At 53.0% G+C, this 16,544-nt stretch overlaps 2 protein-coding genes across 2 annotated transcripts; one reads left to right on the forward strand and one right to left on the reverse strand.

Moving 5' to 3' along the window:
* The first annotated feature begins 252 nt into the window (after nucleotides 1-252).
* LOC310693783 (ras-related protein Rap-2c-like) lies at nucleotides 253-1,976 on the forward strand. The gene has a single exon (XM_083476167.1). It carries the CDS (start codon nucleotides 542-544, stop codon nucleotides 1,187-1,189), a length of 648 nt encoding a protein of 215 aa, XP_083332293.1. The 5' UTR covers nucleotides 253-541; the 3' UTR covers nucleotides 1,190-1,976.
* A 1,759-nt stretch (nucleotides 1,977-3,735) lies between these two features.
* On the reverse strand, nucleotides 3,736-15,482 carry PLK1 (polo like kinase 1). The gene is made up of 10 exons (XM_083474889.1): nucleotides 14,437-15,482; nucleotides 12,478-12,646; nucleotides 11,181-11,325; nucleotides 10,435-10,528; nucleotides 9,260-9,479; nucleotides 8,405-8,563; nucleotides 8,224-8,301; nucleotides 7,000-7,154; nucleotides 6,034-6,216; nucleotides 3,736-4,481 (listed from the first exon to the last, which is right to left on the reverse strand). The coding sequence occupies exons 1-10, from the start codon at nucleotides 14,836-14,838 to the stop codon at nucleotides 4,275-4,277; spliced, it is 1,812 nt and encodes a 603-aa protein (XP_083331015.1). The 5' UTR covers nucleotides 14,839-15,482; the 3' UTR covers nucleotides 3,736-4,274.
* Nucleotides 15,483-16,544: the final 1,062 nt, after the last annotated feature.

Consider the following 16,544-nt stretch of genomic DNA (forward strand, 5'->3'; position numbering starts at 1 on the left):
TCTTTGGTGTGTTCAAAGTGCTTTGCCTAGGAAAGCAAGCTTCACAACACCTTTGTAAGGTGGGCCAGGAACACACCCCTGTTGCAGATGCAGGGGGCTAATGCTGAGAGAATACCCATTATTTGTGGCGAACAGGATTTATATCTTGCTTAAATCATCCATCACCTCAAAGTGCTTGCAAGTGATTTGCTGTGACAAAAACTGCCTCAGTCTGCTGCCATCTGTAAAAAAAAACCAGAACAGAGGCTTACCCTAGAAGTCTGCTGTGCGGGGAAGGGGAAACCACGCAGCGAAGTCCTGTCGCCAATGCTGAGAAGCCCCTTAGCGCGTGCTCGGCTCCCAGGGTGCGGAGCCTTCCGGGGCGCGCCCGCGAGGCAAACAATTGCCCGGGCTGGCGGGCGGCCAGTAGGCAGCCCCTCCCACCGTAGACCGGCCCGCCTGAGCCCCTCCTCCGGCTGTTCGATTGGCCGCGGGCTGCAGCCGCAGCAGATAAAGCGGCCGCCTCGTCGTAGCGGACCGACCAGAGATAAACAGCTCCACTATGTCGCTAAAGCCAGAGGCCCGGGTGCGCTTGGTGTTCTTGGGCGCAGCGGGCGTGGGAAAGACGGCGCTGATCCGCCGCTTCCTGCACGACGCCTTCGAGGCCCGCCACCGTCGCACCGTGGAGGAACTGCACGTGCTGGAGTTGGACCTGGAGCCGCCGGGCCCGGCGCTGCGCCTCCGCCTGGAGCTGCTGGACACGAGCGGCAGCTACAGCTTCCCGGCCATGCGCCGCCTCTGCATCCAACACGGCGACGTCTTCGCCCTCGTCTACTCGCCCCACGAGCCGGGCTCCTTCGAGGAGCTGCAGCGGCTGCGCGATGAGATCCTGGAAGCCAAGCCCGGCTCCCCGGTGCGCCTTGTAGTGGTCGCCAACAAGTCCGACTTGGGCCCGGCCACCGGCAACAGCGACCGCCTAGCCGCCGCCACAGTGCAGCGCGAGTGGGGCGCTCGCCACGTCGAGGCGTCGGCCAAGCAAGGCTGCAACGTGGTCGGGCTCTTCCAGGAGCTGCTGGGCCAAGTCGACGTGCTCAGCGGGCGCCTGAGTCCCGCCCTCCGGCGCCGCTCCATCCCCGACCCGCTGGCCAAGGAGCCGACGGCGTCCACGCGGCGACGCCCGAGCAAGAGCCCCAACTGCGCCATCTGCTAGCCGGAGCGTCGAAGGAAGCCCAGCGGCCGCTGCGGCGCCCCTTTCCTCGTAGGCAGCCGACAGGGCGGCCGAGGAAGCGAATGTCGTCGAGCACGAGTGAAGCAGGAGGAAGAAACGGAGCGCGTTTGCCTCTCCGGAGTAGAGAGCCATGCAGAGACGCCTCTCCCCGGTGGGTTGAGGCTAGGGGATCGAGTCCCAAAAGACACACACACGTCCAACCCGGCGGGACGACAGAAACCAGTACCCTTGTTTTGCATCTGGCGCCCCCGCGGCGGACTGCGCACTTGCCCCCACTTGCCACTTGGGTCTCGGAGCGCAAGAGTTTCGGCTCGAGGGAAGGACACATCCCTTTGTGCCAAGCTGCCTGGCCATCGAGGTGACCCGTTCCGGGACATGGACTCTGCCGAGCCTGCTCTTGGCAACCGGGTGGGGGCGCTCTCTTCCAGAAGCCAGGCCTCGGACAGAGGCCAACAGGAGACTCCGGAGGCCGGACTTCTGCAGGAAACCTGGGTGCCTGGCACTCAGTTCCAGCTGGCTGTTTCCAAGGCATTGTCCACTTGCCTGTTCTTGACTTGTGTAGGGTGGAAACAGTACTTACTGCTGTACCTTAACAGCATTCCTGGCTGGGGGCTGATCCATTAGGATGGAGTATGGAGTTTGGGATGGCGGGACAGAGTGCTTGCACCTATGCTTGTTTATTTAAAGACCGTTCTGAACTTGAAGGAATGTGACTTGTTTTTAATGCAGTATGTCATCCTGTTTTGGAGAATAAACTGTTACTCCCTTGTTTCATAGTGCTGTGGTGAAGCAAGTGGGTGGGCCATCAGAGTCGGGAGCTGGGGGGCCACACAGAGGCCAGCTCAGGAACAGATCAGAAGGTCCCAGGTTCAGTCCTCAGTGTCTGAAACCCCAGAGAGCCAATGCTGTGAGTCAGTGTAGACCAGGCACCCCCAAACTTGGCCCTCCAGCTGTTTTGTGACTACAACTCCCATCAACCCTAGATAACAGGACCAGTGGTCAGGGATGGGAATTGTAGTCCCAAAACATCTGGAGGGCTGAGTTTGGGGGTGCCTGGTGCAGACAATACTGAGCTGAAAGGACCTTGGGAGGGCAGCAGGTTTGTGAAAATTGCTGTTAGGAGGTGTGGCATGAGACTGACCTTTATTCTAGGACATTCAGCCTGAATGGCATATTAAATCTGAAACATTGGCAGAACCTCCACCCATAGACCCACAATTCCCAGTTTGCAGAGGATTGTCAATTGTAGCTCAAGGAGCAGGGGTCTCCTAACAACCCCCAGTACCCTTAACGAATTACAGCTCCCAGGATTCTTTGCTTTCTGTAATATCATCACTTTAAATGCATGCTGCCATTTGCCAGCCCAGTCACCTTCAAGGCAGGGTGTGTGTCCTCGGGCAGCAACATGAGTTGCCAATACTGGGCAGCTGCAGCCTCCCCTCAAGCATCCAGGAGGCGGCTAACCACATCACAGCTGTTTGAAGCCCCTTTGCTCAGGATGCCCTGGCCTTCGCACTAGACAGGTGATGCACCTTTGGCCCTGCAGGTGATATTGAATCACGACTCCCATGATCTCGAGGGCACGCTTTCCGAGGCTGCTGGGAGCTGTAGTTCAACATCTGGAAGGCCACGGTTCCCCCATAATTCCCCATCCAGGAATTAGGAGGTGCATCTTTGGTGCCAACACCTTACAGCTTTGCTGCCTGAAGCAGATGTGAGTTTCACTCCAGATAAGCTGGAGGGCAGCAGGAAAGCAAAGGCTCCCTCCTGCTTTTCCTCCCCCTGCAATTAATATTAATGGTCATCTTCCTCATGTCTGCATCCAACGCTTGCTCTGTGAAACATCCTGAGGCATGGCATCAGCACCCTATGTTAAAGGTTGGCAAGTTTTAATTCTTTTTACTGTTAAGATTGCTGTACGTACTGCAAGATACCCATTTCGCAGAAGAAACACTGATGATGCTTAGGCACAATCACTACCCTCCCCCTGCTGAATCCCTCCAAAGCTAAGACTAGTCATGCTGCAGAGTTGGAGACCAGAGGTCTAAGCATCACAACTGTGAAGGGCTGGTGACGTTTTTCTCCTGAAAGGGAGAGCTCAGCTGTGGGGCAGTCCTAGCTAGGTTAAAAGGGAAGAGGCAGCCAATGAGTCTCTTCTCTAGGAGTTGCAGAAGTGGCTCTTCTGAATCTATAGGGAACTACTGTAATCCTTTGTTGCTCGATAGTGCCCCAATCCTCTGGGCTTGTCATTTTGGGACCTGGCTCACTTCTCCCAATGTGTCCATGCAGAGAAGGCACAAAGGGGTTACAGTTTCTTACAGCAGAGCAGAAGCCATTTCAATATGTCCCCAAGGAACCTGTTCTCTATGGGGGAGGAGACTTGCAGCCCCAGGCAAGAAACATCAGGGAGTAAAGGCAGCCAAGGACTTGGGATCTGCAACTCTATTAGAGGATGATGTGCAAAAGCGGCCAAAAACCCCTTTCAGAGTTACAAGGGTGGAGAAGGCAGTGTGGAGGACCCCGCTGAATGCTTCCAGAGAATCTTCTTTATTAAGTAATGTACAAAAAGTTTAGTTGGTGTAGACTTTAGTTTCAATATTTAAAAATCTGGTTGCTTAGAGTCAAAGAACAAAATGCCAGACAGTTTAACTACAGCAGGAAGAGGAGGGAGAGTGCCCACAAGAGGAAGGCTCAGCAGACAGACCACGTACAAGTAACTCACATGGTGTAACCGAAACCCCCAACTCTTAAGTTGCACCAGAGGCCTCATTGGGCTGGGCTGAGAGGAGGGAGAAATGGGAGCTTTTTCTCCAGCAGAATCGGGAGAAAACAAATCCTTGGTTGTTGTTGTTTTAAAAAATAAAGAGTCTTCTAGGCTGGGCTGGGGGGGCATTTAGCACCGCCCAGCTAGAAGCCACTCCCTGGCCTGACCCCTGTGCCAGGACACAGCCAGGCAGAGGTGACCCCAGCTGGGAGGGGAGGGCAGGAATGCCGCAGCCCTTAACGGTATTGGAACTGGAGACAGCGAGAGAGTCCTTCGCTGCTGCACAACCCCAGCAGCCAGGTGCTAGGTAGAAGGTTTGGGGCAGGGAACGCCCTGCTTGGAGTTCATCAGCTTCTCCACCATGGTGCGGGCATAGCGGAGGCGGCTGGCCAGTTCCTTGCAGCAGCCAAACTCCTCAATCAGGCTTAGCTTGTAGGTGCGGAACTCCCGCTTCTCATTGATGTAGGTGACGGCTGCCATCAAGGGGCACAGGATGACCTTGGTGTGGTCCTGTGGGCAGAGGATGGAGAAGAGACATGCAAGAGGCAAATTAGCGCCAGCTGGGCTCCTTCAGCTCTGAGAGGCAGCCACAGGGGATTAGGATGGTGGCATTAATGCAATACGAGGTAGCAGTTTGTAAAACCGCATAACAAGACAAAGCTGGGAAACCAGCAGTGCCTACGTTGACTATTCTGGGCCTTCGCAACTCCTGTTGGTCCTAGAATCAGCTTGGCCAAGGAGGGGGGTGGGTGGGAGTTGGAGCGGTGCCTATGATGACTATTCTGGGCCTTCGCAACTCCTGTTGGTCCTAGAATCAGCTTGGCCAAGGAGGGGGGTGGGTGGGAGTTGGAGCCCATGAAAACCTGGCTATTCCCGATATAAGGAATACCTGGATCAAGGTTTCCCATACTTGGGTCTCAAGCTGCTTTTGGACTACAGCGCCCATCATCCCTAGCTAGCAGGACCAGTGGTCAAGGATGGGAATTGCAGTCCAAAAGCAGCTGGAGACCCAAGTTTGGGAAGCCCTGCTCTAGATCCATTTAAGCCAGTGCAGGTAACTTCATGCCTAGGGCCTGAATGCAATCCTCCATTTGTGCTCAGAACTCTCCCTAGGCCACCCTCATCACTGGCCCAGCTTCAGATATGCCTGGATGGGATGCACCCTTCAACTCTGTTCATGCCTCATGCTCACCTGGATGGAGGAGGGAGGGGGTCAAAATCTAGCCTGTTGCACAAGGGTGAGGTTTGTGTTGGTTGCTCCACCCCCTTTTGCCTCTGGCCCCACCCACCACTGACATGTGGCCCCTAGAAGGCTGCCCAGAATGGAATGAGGCCCCTGGGCTGTAAGGATTCCCCGTGCTTTGCTGTAAGCAGTCAGAGATGATGCCAGAACAGCATTCCACAAACACGTCAGCTTCATAATCCCAAGAGGAGTTCTGAAGCCAAAGGAACTGGAGTAGGAAGAGACTCAAATCTTGCCCCTTAGAGAGACAAAGGCGAAGAAGCCAGGGCATCCTCCTCTGTGCCCTTGGAGGCATCTCGCACACAGTCCCTCTCCTTTGCCTGCTCTCAGTTCCACCTTTACGCCATCAATGGCTACTAGCTATGATGGCTCTGCTCTGCTTCCACTGCTGGAGGCAGCAATGCTTCTGAATGCCAGTTGCTGGAAACCGCAGATGGAAAGAGGGCTCTTGTGCTCAGGTCATGCTTGCAGGCTTCCAAGAGGGCACCTGGTTGGCCACTGTGAGAACAGGATGCTGGACTAGATGGGCTATTGACCAGATCCATCAGGGTCCTTTTAGGTACAGTATTGGGGGGTGGGCAGCATTAAACTTGTTCAAGAAGAGATGCCTGTGACACCCCAAGCTGAACCAGTTGACAGCATGGACAGCCAGCCAGCCATTATTATTATTAATTCAACTTCTAAGCCCATCTCTCCTCCCTAAGGAACCCATTGATTGTCCCTTTTGGGGGGGGTAATTTCTAGCTTCAAAACCCACCCCCAAATACATGCAGGCTGGCAGGGTGGGGAGAGAGAGCTTCCCCGCTCCTGTTGGGTCACCTGGAAGAAGTTGATCTGCACAGTGCCATTGCTCAGGTGCAGGATGATGGCGCTGCGAGTGCGGAACCAGTAGCACATGTAAGGGAGGCGGGCCAGCTCGTCTCCCTCTCGGGGGGTGATGTTGGCTCCCGCCTTCAGCAAGTGCTCGCTCATGTAGTTGCGGAAATAGCTCAGCAGCGTGATCTGCAGGAGACAAAAACAAGGGCCCATGTCAGCAAAACAGCAGCGGAGCAGAGGCAGGCCTCAAAACGCTACGTTCCAGCAAAGGACCCTGCAAGGCATGATAAAAGGTTATTGGCAACAGAAGCCCAGAGCTCATAAAGGCAATCTCCGCCCAGCAGGATTTAAATGCACCCCCCCCCTTAAGCCACACAGACACCAGAATAGTATAAAAGAAAGTCCTTCTTCACACAGCGCATAGTTAAACTATGGAACTCACTGCCACAGGAGACGGAAATGGCCAACAGCCTAGATGACTCTAAAAGATTAGACAAATTCAGGGAGGAGAGGGCTATTGATGGCTATAAGCTATGATGGTTGTGCTGCAGTTGTAGGCAGCAATGTTCTGAATACCAGTTGCTGGAAACCACAGCAGGGGAGAGGACTCCTGGGCTCCCATCCGGCTTGCTGGTTTCCCACAGGAGCATCTGGTTGGCTAGATGGGTCATTGGGCCAGCTGCAGGGTTGCTCTTACGTTCTTAAGTAGCCTCCTACTTGCAGCCAGCAAGAGCCAACAGCCCTCTTGTTGCCACCAGACCCCCAACCTCACATCGATGCCGCCCCTTCCCCAAAATGAGAATGGTGGTTTCTTTTGCAAGGGAAAAAAAATACCCTGGGGCCGAGCGATGGCTGGAAGCCGCTCACAACTTCATCTCAGATACAGAAAGGCAGCTGCTCAGTGGCAAAGGTAGGGGCACTTTGCACATGGTCAGATTTAGCCACCACCACGAGGCTCTAGTCACTGACCTTCTTGCTGAAAGCCTCTGGGTAGGAACGTGCGTTGAAGTACGACTCAGAGCCGTTTTGCTCAATGTACTGCAGGCTGTCCCCGTCGTTGTACATAATCAGGCGGGTCGAGTCGTTGAAGAGGACCCCAACGCTGTTGTCGCACAGCTGGTAGCCTGGGGTGCGGAGAACAGAGGGGAGCACTCAAAACCTGCCTTAATTCCAAACCAAGGAGAATCTTGCCTTTCCCTGGCCTCAGCTGTTTCCCGCAGAGAACCCAAGACTCTTTCCCACCCGAGTGGCCAGGGGCTCTGCCTGCAAAGCAGGTGCTTATTATCTGTTAATTAATCAATGCCGCCAGATCTCAGAGGCCCCTTGGTCATGCTTTGGCAGAAGTTTTGATCCTGAAGCAGAGCTCCGAGGCTTCCTCTTTCATACAGGAAGCACCAACTAATCACAGGCACCAACAGACAATAACATCACATCTGGACAATTTCATTGCAAGCTCCTGCCCCTTATAAGTCCTGCCACCCTGGGCTCCTTTAGGAGGAAGGTTTGAACCCAAACGAATGAATAAAATAAATGCTGACCAACGGCTCCACCTGCCAACATCTCACTTATGGTAATTTCTGGACAGATGTTCCACCCCTGGATTTAGGTCAAGGCTTCTTTTGGTATTCTCCCAGTTACTTTTGGTATTTTCCCCCAACATTTTTAATCTGAGTCATGAAAAATTCATGCAAATAAAAATGTGCATAGCCACAAAAACCACATTAGCATCATAAAGGGAACCAGCAACTCTTTATTTTATCTTGCGGACTTCCCCGGTTCCTGAAATTGTGTCTTGCCCCGTCCCCTGCCCTCCATGTATCTCCCCCCCTTATTATTCTTGTTCTCAGGTAAATAAAAATTTAAATGATTAAGAAGTAGTAAGGGTGGCAGCTTGGAACATGGGCTTGACTCACTGATAGGTGAGTTTTGGTCTGTTCCCAACAGGACCAACTTGGGATGTTTTGCCACTTGAGGCAAAACATAAAATACCCCCCCACACCTCTTCCTTTGCAACCACCTCCCTGAGCTGAAGGTAGAGAGGGAGTAAAAGGAGGCTGGAGAGGGGTGAGCAGCACACCCTGCGGAGGTTGGATCTGCCACCTGAGGCAACCGCTTCACTTTGCCTCATGGCCCTGTTTCCCAAAGTGCACTCCCCCCACCCCCGACAGCTGCTGTGCCCAGTCGACTACCCACCTAGGCCGTACTTATCCGAGTAGTCCACCCATTTGCTGACCCAGAAGATGGGGATGCAGGCTGGGTCCTCAGCCTCCTCTGAAAAAGAGAATTGTGGTTACCAAATGGAGGTTAAGGAAGAGGGAGTGAAGCCTGCAATCAAGCAAGGCTGGCTCAGATACAAGACACACACACACCACACCTTGCCTGATGGGTGCTCTTTCTGCGGGATTGGACCCGTTGACCAGTGTCAGCTGCTGCAGGAGGTCAGCCAAGTGGCTGTCCACAGGACTCCTGGGCTCCCGCAGGGCCACCTCTTCTTCCTTCTCGGGCACCTTCTCCAGCGCAGGGCTCTCTGGTCCTGTGTAGGAAAGAGAGAGATGCATGGGATGCTGCCTTGTTCCACTCTTGGCTCATGGAGCTCAGCTTCCCAGTTGGAGATCACACCCTGTGCAGCCTCAGCCAGACCCACACACCTTTCCCACAAGTTCGGCTCACTCCATTTTGCCTGGGTTTCACTGGCAGAACTGGCATAGCTACAGGTGCCACATTATGCCCCTTCCGCATTTGTAAGTATTCAATCTTTTAGTGTGGCGGCACTTGCACTTTGAAGCTCCTTGCCTGCTGAGATGAAGCAGGCATCTTCGCTGTAAGATGCCTGCTAAAAACCATTCTTGTTGGCCCAGATGTTTAGAAAGTTGGAGCGAGCTTTAATCTGTTTTCGGCCCGTTGTTATTTTAACTTAAGTCTTACATTATTGTTGCTAATTGTTCTTAGTGAAGCTCCTGCAGCCAATCAGAAGCCGTGGAAGCCCTCTCAAATGTTCGGGTTCCAAAAGAATGTTCGCAAACTGGAACAATCACTTCCAGGTTTACGGCGTTCAGGAGCCAAACCGTCCGAGTTCCAAGGCACAACTGTACAGGCATTTTCCTTGTCTACTGATGAGTCTTATGGAATATTCTAGATGTTGTTGTATCACTCTCCCCCCCCAGCCCCCTTATTAAGTTACTACCTAGGCTGCAAGCACAGCCAAGCCTTCCCCCGCTCACTCCCTCACCTTTGTTGACCACTGTGAGAGGCTTCCTCAAGCTGGCATCAAACCCGCTGGGGGCCAGAGAAAACCTAGGGGGTATCGTGAGGCAAGTGGTGGGCAGCCGTGATGGGATGTAGCCCGTGGTGAAGAACTCATCGGTCAGCAGCTCATCAATGGTGGGGCGGGCAGCCGGGTCGGACCGCAACATTTTCTGGATGAGGGTAGCAGCTATGGGGTTGATGTGCTGGAAAGGAGGAAGAGTAGCGTTGGGAAATGGAACGAACAGAAGACACAGGCAGGCGCACCAGCCCCACAGCCATGAGCTCTAAACGGGGCCTGAGCTGCTAAAATGTCCTGCTTCACACAGCACACGGCTAAACTATGAAACTCACTCCCGCAGGAAAAGAGGATTAGGCAAATTCCTGGAGAAAGCTATTAATGACTATTTGCCAGGATAGCTATACTCTGCCACCACAGTTGAAGGCAGCAATGCTTCTGAATGCCAGTTGCTGGAAACCACAGCAGGTGAGAGGCCTCTTGGGATCAGATCCTGCTTGAACATTTCCCATAATCTGGGTGGTCACTTTGAGAACAAAATGCTGGACTAGATTCAGCCCTATTTGGCCTAATACAGCAGGCACTTCTTCTGCTCACACCCAGAGCACAAGGCCAGGTTCTAGGTTCCATATGGGCAGGGCTTTCTTTCTGGCGTTATTCGGCGGTACTCAGTACCGGCACCTCCCCCCCCAAATCTTGTGGTAAGGTAAATGGAGGGTGAGGAGAGGAAGCAAGCAACCATGGCTAAATGGGGCGGGGGAGCAGGGATTGCAAGAAGTAGGAGGTTGAGGGGGAAAAGAGGCCCGAATAATTCACTACTGTGTTGTTGTTCTCTTTAGCTTATAATCAGTGTTGGGGAAACTTTGGTCAGTTAGGAATGTTGTTCTGTTCATTAAATGGAATTCTGCTGTGTAGACATAACCCTAAACTGCTTTGGGGACAGCTTCAGTTCTGTGTATTTTATGAAACTCAATTGTTTTCCCCAAATTCACCCCACCTTGAGCCCTCAAAGACTCAGCTTAGAAATTTGAACAAAATTCCTCTCCCAGTTGCTACCAACTCCTGTTTCATGAATTAAGGGGTGCCCACTTCTGACCCCCCCCGTCAACTCCAGACTCTCCCGTATCCAGGGAAGGCTGTACCGATGGAATGGTGTACTCGTTGTTCTTAATTCGGATGTACGTTTCTTTCAGACAGGAGGTTTCGAAGGGGGGCTTCCCAACCAGGAGAGTGTACCTGCAAGGAGAGACCATATATGGAAACCCATCAACTGCGGGTGCTGGGGGTGGAGAGGAACGCTAGGGAGCCCACTGCCCACCCAAACATTTAGCCACCTTTCTCTCCCTCTTTCGTGGAACAAGCCATGTTTACACCGCTGAAACTCTTGTTCCTCAAAATGCACAGAGCATGACCCGCCCTGCTTCTCGCCCCTTCCCAGCACATTCAAGGTGGAGATGGAGGGAGCAGAACGTAAGAGACTCCCTGCTTCCTTCCAGTCTGTGCAGAGGGGAACAGAGACAGGCTGTGCCTAAACCAGCCTCCCCCCACCCCACTTGATGTTCTCCAGATGTTTGGGGCGAGAATTCCCAACACCAAAGGTATTTGTCCTGGGCAGTCATCCCCACCAAGAACAAGTGATACAACCAGGCACATCCCTGAAAAGTCCCTCCCCCGTGAGAGGCACCCCTGGAAAGGAAACTGGAAGTGTTTTAGGGGGACGGGACTGCACATTTTAATGCAACTTGTGGAGGGAAGAGAAAGACTGGAAGTTCTAACACCACCTGACTTTATTACCCCAACTCCCCCTCTACTGATTTCCCGCCAGCATTGATGAGGAAAAGCCCTGGTGTCCATTAGATCCACTCAAGTCTTACACAGCAAAACGTACATGATGCAGCCAAGGGACCAGACATCCACTTCGAAGCTGTGTCCCTTCTTGCCCAGCACCTCTGGGGCGATGTAGTTGGGCGTCCCGCACAGGGTCTTCTTCCGCTCGCCATCGTACTCCACCTTGGTGGCTAAGCCAAAGTCCCCTGGACAAACAGGAGGAACACAGAGGCTTCCTTGGTCAAGGCTACGCCAGAGAAGCCGCAAATGGAAGCATTAAGTAGCTTCCTTTTCAGAGGCAGTCAGAGATGTAAAGGCCCAATAAAGGGAAAGGGATTTTTAACACAAGCACGCTTCATTGGAAGGTTTGGGGAACGCTGGCAAGGAGAACTCTCATAGGACAGATTTTCTTTTTTGCAGTGAGCAGAGTGCCGTTTTAAGGCAGATTTGCTCCTTCAAAAGGTGCAGTATAAATATTTTTATTCTCCAATCCACTCCCACAACCTGGCAAGGGGAGAATTGTGAATTGCTGTCTGCTTCCTTTTAGTGCCCTTTGATGGAAGTTTGGAAGCACGAGAAGATGGATGGGGAACCTACAGCCCTCAGCCTAACTGAAAATCCAGGGAGAGGGAAACAAGGTTTTCCAAAGATGTCACACCTCTTGGTACAGGGCACCTGCTCTGCACCCAAGCAGCACTTTGGGGGAAGTACCATTCCACAATACTGATGGTTCCTAACAATATGGTTGTAAGCTGTTTAATTATTTTTTAAATATTGCTTTGAATGCTGAAACCCACCTTGAGACCTTTGGGTGATGAGTGGGTAATAAATGAATAAGAATAAGAGTCATTCAGTTCAAACAGGTAGAAACTGGACAGTTGTCCCATCCCAAGAAGCACTCATACAGCCTGGGAAATAATGCAATAGAAGGCAAATATACACATTTGGAGTAGGGCTGCCATACATCCAGACATTACCGGGATTTCAAGGTGGAATTGACATCTGGGGGGGGGGATTTCCAAAAGGCAGCACTTTGTCCTGGATCTTAGGGGTCAATTGAAAAATCACATTTTTTTGGCATTTTTGTATTGAAATATGTCAACCCTACATTTTGAAGCCAGATAAAAGCCCACTAAAATTCCTAGATTACACCATCAGATTGTAAGAACCACCTCCAAGCTAAATGAACAAAAAACACAGGGGTTCTGGTGCACCAGTTGGCATCCAATTGTTTCGTGTCCAGGCTGCTTAAGCTCTCTTTCCCCTCCACATGCAGCACGATAGGAAACCTCCCTCCCCAGGCAATGAGCCCATGGCCATATAATTCCCAGGCCCCCCACCCTGCACAACCCCCTTACCTATCTTCACCTCCATGTCATCATTAAGGAACAGGTTGCCCAGTTTGAGGTCGCGGTGGATGACCCGGTTACTGTGCAGGTACTGGCAGCCCTGGATGATCTGCCGCAGGTAGTAGCGAGCTTCGGGTTCCGTCAGCGCTTTCCGTCGCTTGTGCAGCTCCAGAAGAGACTTTGGAGAGGGAGGAGGAAAGAGAAAAGCACCTTAAGGAGATAGTCACTGAACTGACCAAGGCGGGCAGGAGCTCCTCTCCAGGAAGCTGCCTTAGAAGACTGTCAGACTGCAGGTCCATTTAGATCAGCGCTGTCGATACAGAGTCAGAGAAGGCCATGGGTTTCCATGGTTTCAGGCAGGGGGCATTCCGAGCCCCATGTGGAGAGGCCAAGGAAGCTCTGTCCAGTGAGTGACAGACAGCCCCCTCCCTGCAAATAAGTGTGGGGCTGGAATGGAATATGATGCAGTTCACAGCAACTCTCTCGCCACCCCTGGAAAGTTTGGCCAGGGCATGAGAGTGGATTGTGCTTTTCAAAGCCCTGATTTTAGCAAGATGTTGACATGTAGCGACTGGCCCAAGGTCACACCCAGTGCACTTGATGGCTGAGTGAGGATTTGAACCCTGCTCTCCAAGGTCCTTGTCTGACACTGTAAACACGACACCACACCGGCTTTCTGCCGCAGGTCTCTTCTGATGTTCTGACTGGCAGGCAAATGCAAGGACGCCATTATTACCTTTTCTGCCCACAGTCTACTTCTGTCGACCTCAAACCCACCTGAAACCTCCTTGCCCTGCCCCATATTCCTCCTCACAGCATGGTTCCTGCCATCTCCGAGTGGGTCCTATGTGATGTTGCTTCCCCATTCACACCAGCCTTTGGTACCTGTCACAAAAGCTGTGTGGTACACCAACCTCCCTGCTTTTCATTAAAGGTCTGCAAACATCCCCAGATTTTTTGTTAAGATTCCTGCATTGCAGGGAGTTGGACTAGATGACCCTCGGGATCCCTTCCAACTCTACAATTCTATGATTTTAGGATCGCCACAGCTCAGCCAACGGGCAAGAGGGGTTGACAGGTGACAGGTAGACTACAGGCAGTTTCTGGGACCTTTGAAATGTGGATCAGTTTCATCGCCCCTAAGGCACCAAGGCCATCTTTCCCAGCTAAAAGCTGACAGCTAAACTCTGGTGCTTTCATGTATTGCTCAACTTCCCAAATCTTAGTGAGGCTGTTCAGAAACAGTCATCTCATTCCATAGCCAGGGATGAGAGAATGATGGAAAGTTCAAGCCTTCCTTTATTCAGTTTATTTAATTTGTATACCGCCCTTCATCCAAAGGTCACGGGGCTGTTCACAACACAGAAATACAAGATGAGGACACAAAATACATGATGAAACAAAAACAAACCAATAACCCCAAATAAGTTTAACTTAGGAGGGAGATGACAGCAGCAGCTGAACATAAGTCAAAGGCTATTGATGGAACCCTTCATTTCTGGAGTGTGGGAATCTTCCTACAAAGCAGATAGGTCAAGACTTAAGGAGAAGGACCACCTGGCCTGGCTGTTGTTTGATGGGGGCTAGTCGTGGTGAGCGATTACGGGGAAGGTACTCTGCAGGTGCTCAGAGACGGCTTGCATTATCCCCTAAGTGCCGAAAACAGCGACTTGGAACGACACATCCAATCGCTTGGGAACGCTGCCAACAAAGGCGCCCACCCTACCCCACCGAGAGGCCGTCGCCTGGGGAACCGGATCCACGCCCTCCCCATGCCAAACCGAAGCTATGGCTACGGCTTGGCAGTTCCCAGGCCTGCCTAGCCAGGGGCTCAGAGGGTCGGTCCCTTCAAGCCCACCCTCCAGCCCGGGCTCTGCAGCGCCCCTCCGGCAGCCCCGTCGAACAGCGAACCCCGAGCCCGCCGCGGCCGCCGCCCTTTGCGCGCCCTCCCCCTTCCCGGGTCCTCACCCTCCGCCGGCAGAGCTCGAGCACGACAAAGACGAAGTTGGCGTCCTCGAAGAAGCCGTGGAAGCCGACCACGTGGCGGTGGTGGAGGCTGCGGTGGATGGCGATCTCCATGGACATCTTCTCCTTCTGCGGCGCCTTCAGCAGAAGCGACTTGGGCACGATCTTGCCCGCGAAGACCTCCTGGCTCTCCACGTCCGTGATCTCGTAGCATTTCGCGAAGCCGCCCTTGCCCAGGAAGCGCCCCAGCATGTACCGCCGGCGGCTCCGCGGGTCCAGCAGCACCTCCGGGATGGCCTTGCTCTCCTTCAACGCCGCGGAAGACGCCCGGCTCCCCCCGGCACCACCGCTAGGCGCCGCCGACGCCCCCGGGCGGGACCCTCTGCTGGGCACCGCCGCGCTCATCCCCGACGCCTTCCTCGGATGCTGCTCCGGAGGCTCCTTGCGCTGCGCTCCCGTTGGGCCTGAGAGTGAGGATGGCGGCGGCGTGGCGCTGCTGTGCGCTCCGTCCAGTGACAGCGATGAGCAGCAGCAGCCACAGCGACCCGGCCGACGGCTTCTGCTCAGTCGCTGCACCAATTTCAAACCTAGAGCCGGAGCGTTACGGAGCCCCGAGCGCGCTCCTCATTGGCCGGCAGGATTTAAACTCCAACCCGCCTCCAGCGCCGCGGAGCACGACGGGAACCGGAGCCCGCGAGGGAGGGAGGGAGGGAGACCGGGAGGCCGTCACCGTCCCAGCCCCGCCCCGACAGCAGCGGGCAAAGCGGCGCCATCGCAGCCTGCGCAAAGCTGCTGCTGCTGCGCGCATCCGTGGGAGTCCGACCCGTCTAACGCAGCTGGAGGGCTTTACTCCCGAGTAAACATGCGGAAGGGAGCGCTTCCAAGTTCCGTCGTAGGTCTTTGCCGGGGACCCCCGTCGGGCGCTGCGGTGCAGTGCAACGGAGCGGGCCGGGCTGCAGGCATAGGATCTTTTTGGAGAGCCTCGCCCGGGCCCCGCGGAGCGAATCGAGGCTCTCCGCCAAGTGCTTGCTCGCGTCTTCGCCCAGAATGGCGTCACCTTCTCCGCCTTCTTGACTTTTCAGCCGTTGTTGTATTGGCGGTTGAGGTTTAGAACACATGCTATCGATCTCTCTATTGTCGTGACCCGGGCTGGAAATGTTAACATTAAAGGACAGGAGGCAAACTAACATACTAAACTGATTTCAGTGTCGATACATTTGTCCCTTGTTTATAATTTTATGGCCCTAATGAGCTCTCTATTTTATTTTATATATATATATATATATATATATATATATATATAGGCAGTTTTAAAATAGGTTTATACACAAAATAAATAACCCCACTCACTTCTGAGTAAGCCGAATTTAATTCAATAGGACTTCTGGGTGGACATGGGTAGGGTTGCCTATAAATATGTGTTGTGTACTGGACTAGGACCTGAGAGATCTGGGTTCACATCCCCACTCTGCCATGAAGCTCACTGAGTGTCCTGAGACCTGTCTCTTAGCCTAACCTACCCAACAAGGTGGTTCTGAAGGTAACATGGAGAGAGGGAGAACTTTGTAAGCCACCTTGAGCTTGAAGAATGTTGGGCTATCAGAATACCAGGGAAATTTACAATTTGGTCATAATTGTTTATACTCCAATATTATTCATTTGAAAAACAATGGGAATGGAGTTAGGTGTGATCACAAAGAGAATAATAAGCCATTGTTTTGGTTACAGTTGCTTAGGTCAGGGGCAGGCCCCCTTCAGATCTGTTGTCAGACTCCCAGCAGCCACAGCAGCCAATAAAAACATAAGAATAGCTTGCTGGATCAGGCCAAAGACCTCCAGCATCCTGGGGGAATGCTCCAATAGGAAACCTAGAAACAGGATTCCTGATCAAGAGCCTTCTCCCCTCCAGGGGTTTCCAGCAACTGGTATTCAGAAGCACTGCTGTCTCTGAGTGTGAAGGCAGAGCATAGCCATTATGGCTAGCAGCCATTGATAGCCTCATCCTCCATGAATTAGTCCAATCCTCCTTTAAAGCCACCCAAATTGGTGGCCATCACTGCCTCTTGTGGCAGTGAGTTCCATAGTTTTAACTCAGTGGTTTTCAACCAGTG

The sequence above is a fragment of the Podarcis liolepis genome (genome assembly GCF_965112155.1).
Source record: "Podarcis liolepis genome assembly, chromosome: 14".
Classification (NCBI taxonomy): domain Eukaryota; kingdom Metazoa; phylum Chordata; class Lepidosauria; order Squamata; family Lacertidae; genus Podarcis; species Podarcis liolepis.

What these genes read in the sequence shown, in the direction of transcription:
- LOC310693783 (XM_083476167.1), top strand. Translation starts at nt 542, where the DNA reads ATGTCGCTAAAGCCAGAGGCCCGGGTGCGCTTGGTGTTCTTGGGCGCA.
- PLK1 (XM_083474889.1), bottom strand. Translation starts at nt 14,838, where the DNA reads ATGAGCGCGGCGGTGCCCAGCAGAGGGTCCCGCCCGGGGGCGTCGGCG. An exon ending in TCGAGCTCTGCCGGCGGAGG is followed by an intron (nt 12,647 to 14,436) that starts GTGAGGACCCGG and finishes CCCTCTCCAAAG; the next exon opens with TCTCTTCTGGAGCTGCACAA. An exon ending in TGGTCCCTTGGCTGCATCAT is followed by an intron (nt 10,529 to 11,180) that starts GTACGTTTTGCT and finishes CTCTCCTTGCAG; the next exon opens with GTACACTCTCCTGGTTGGGA.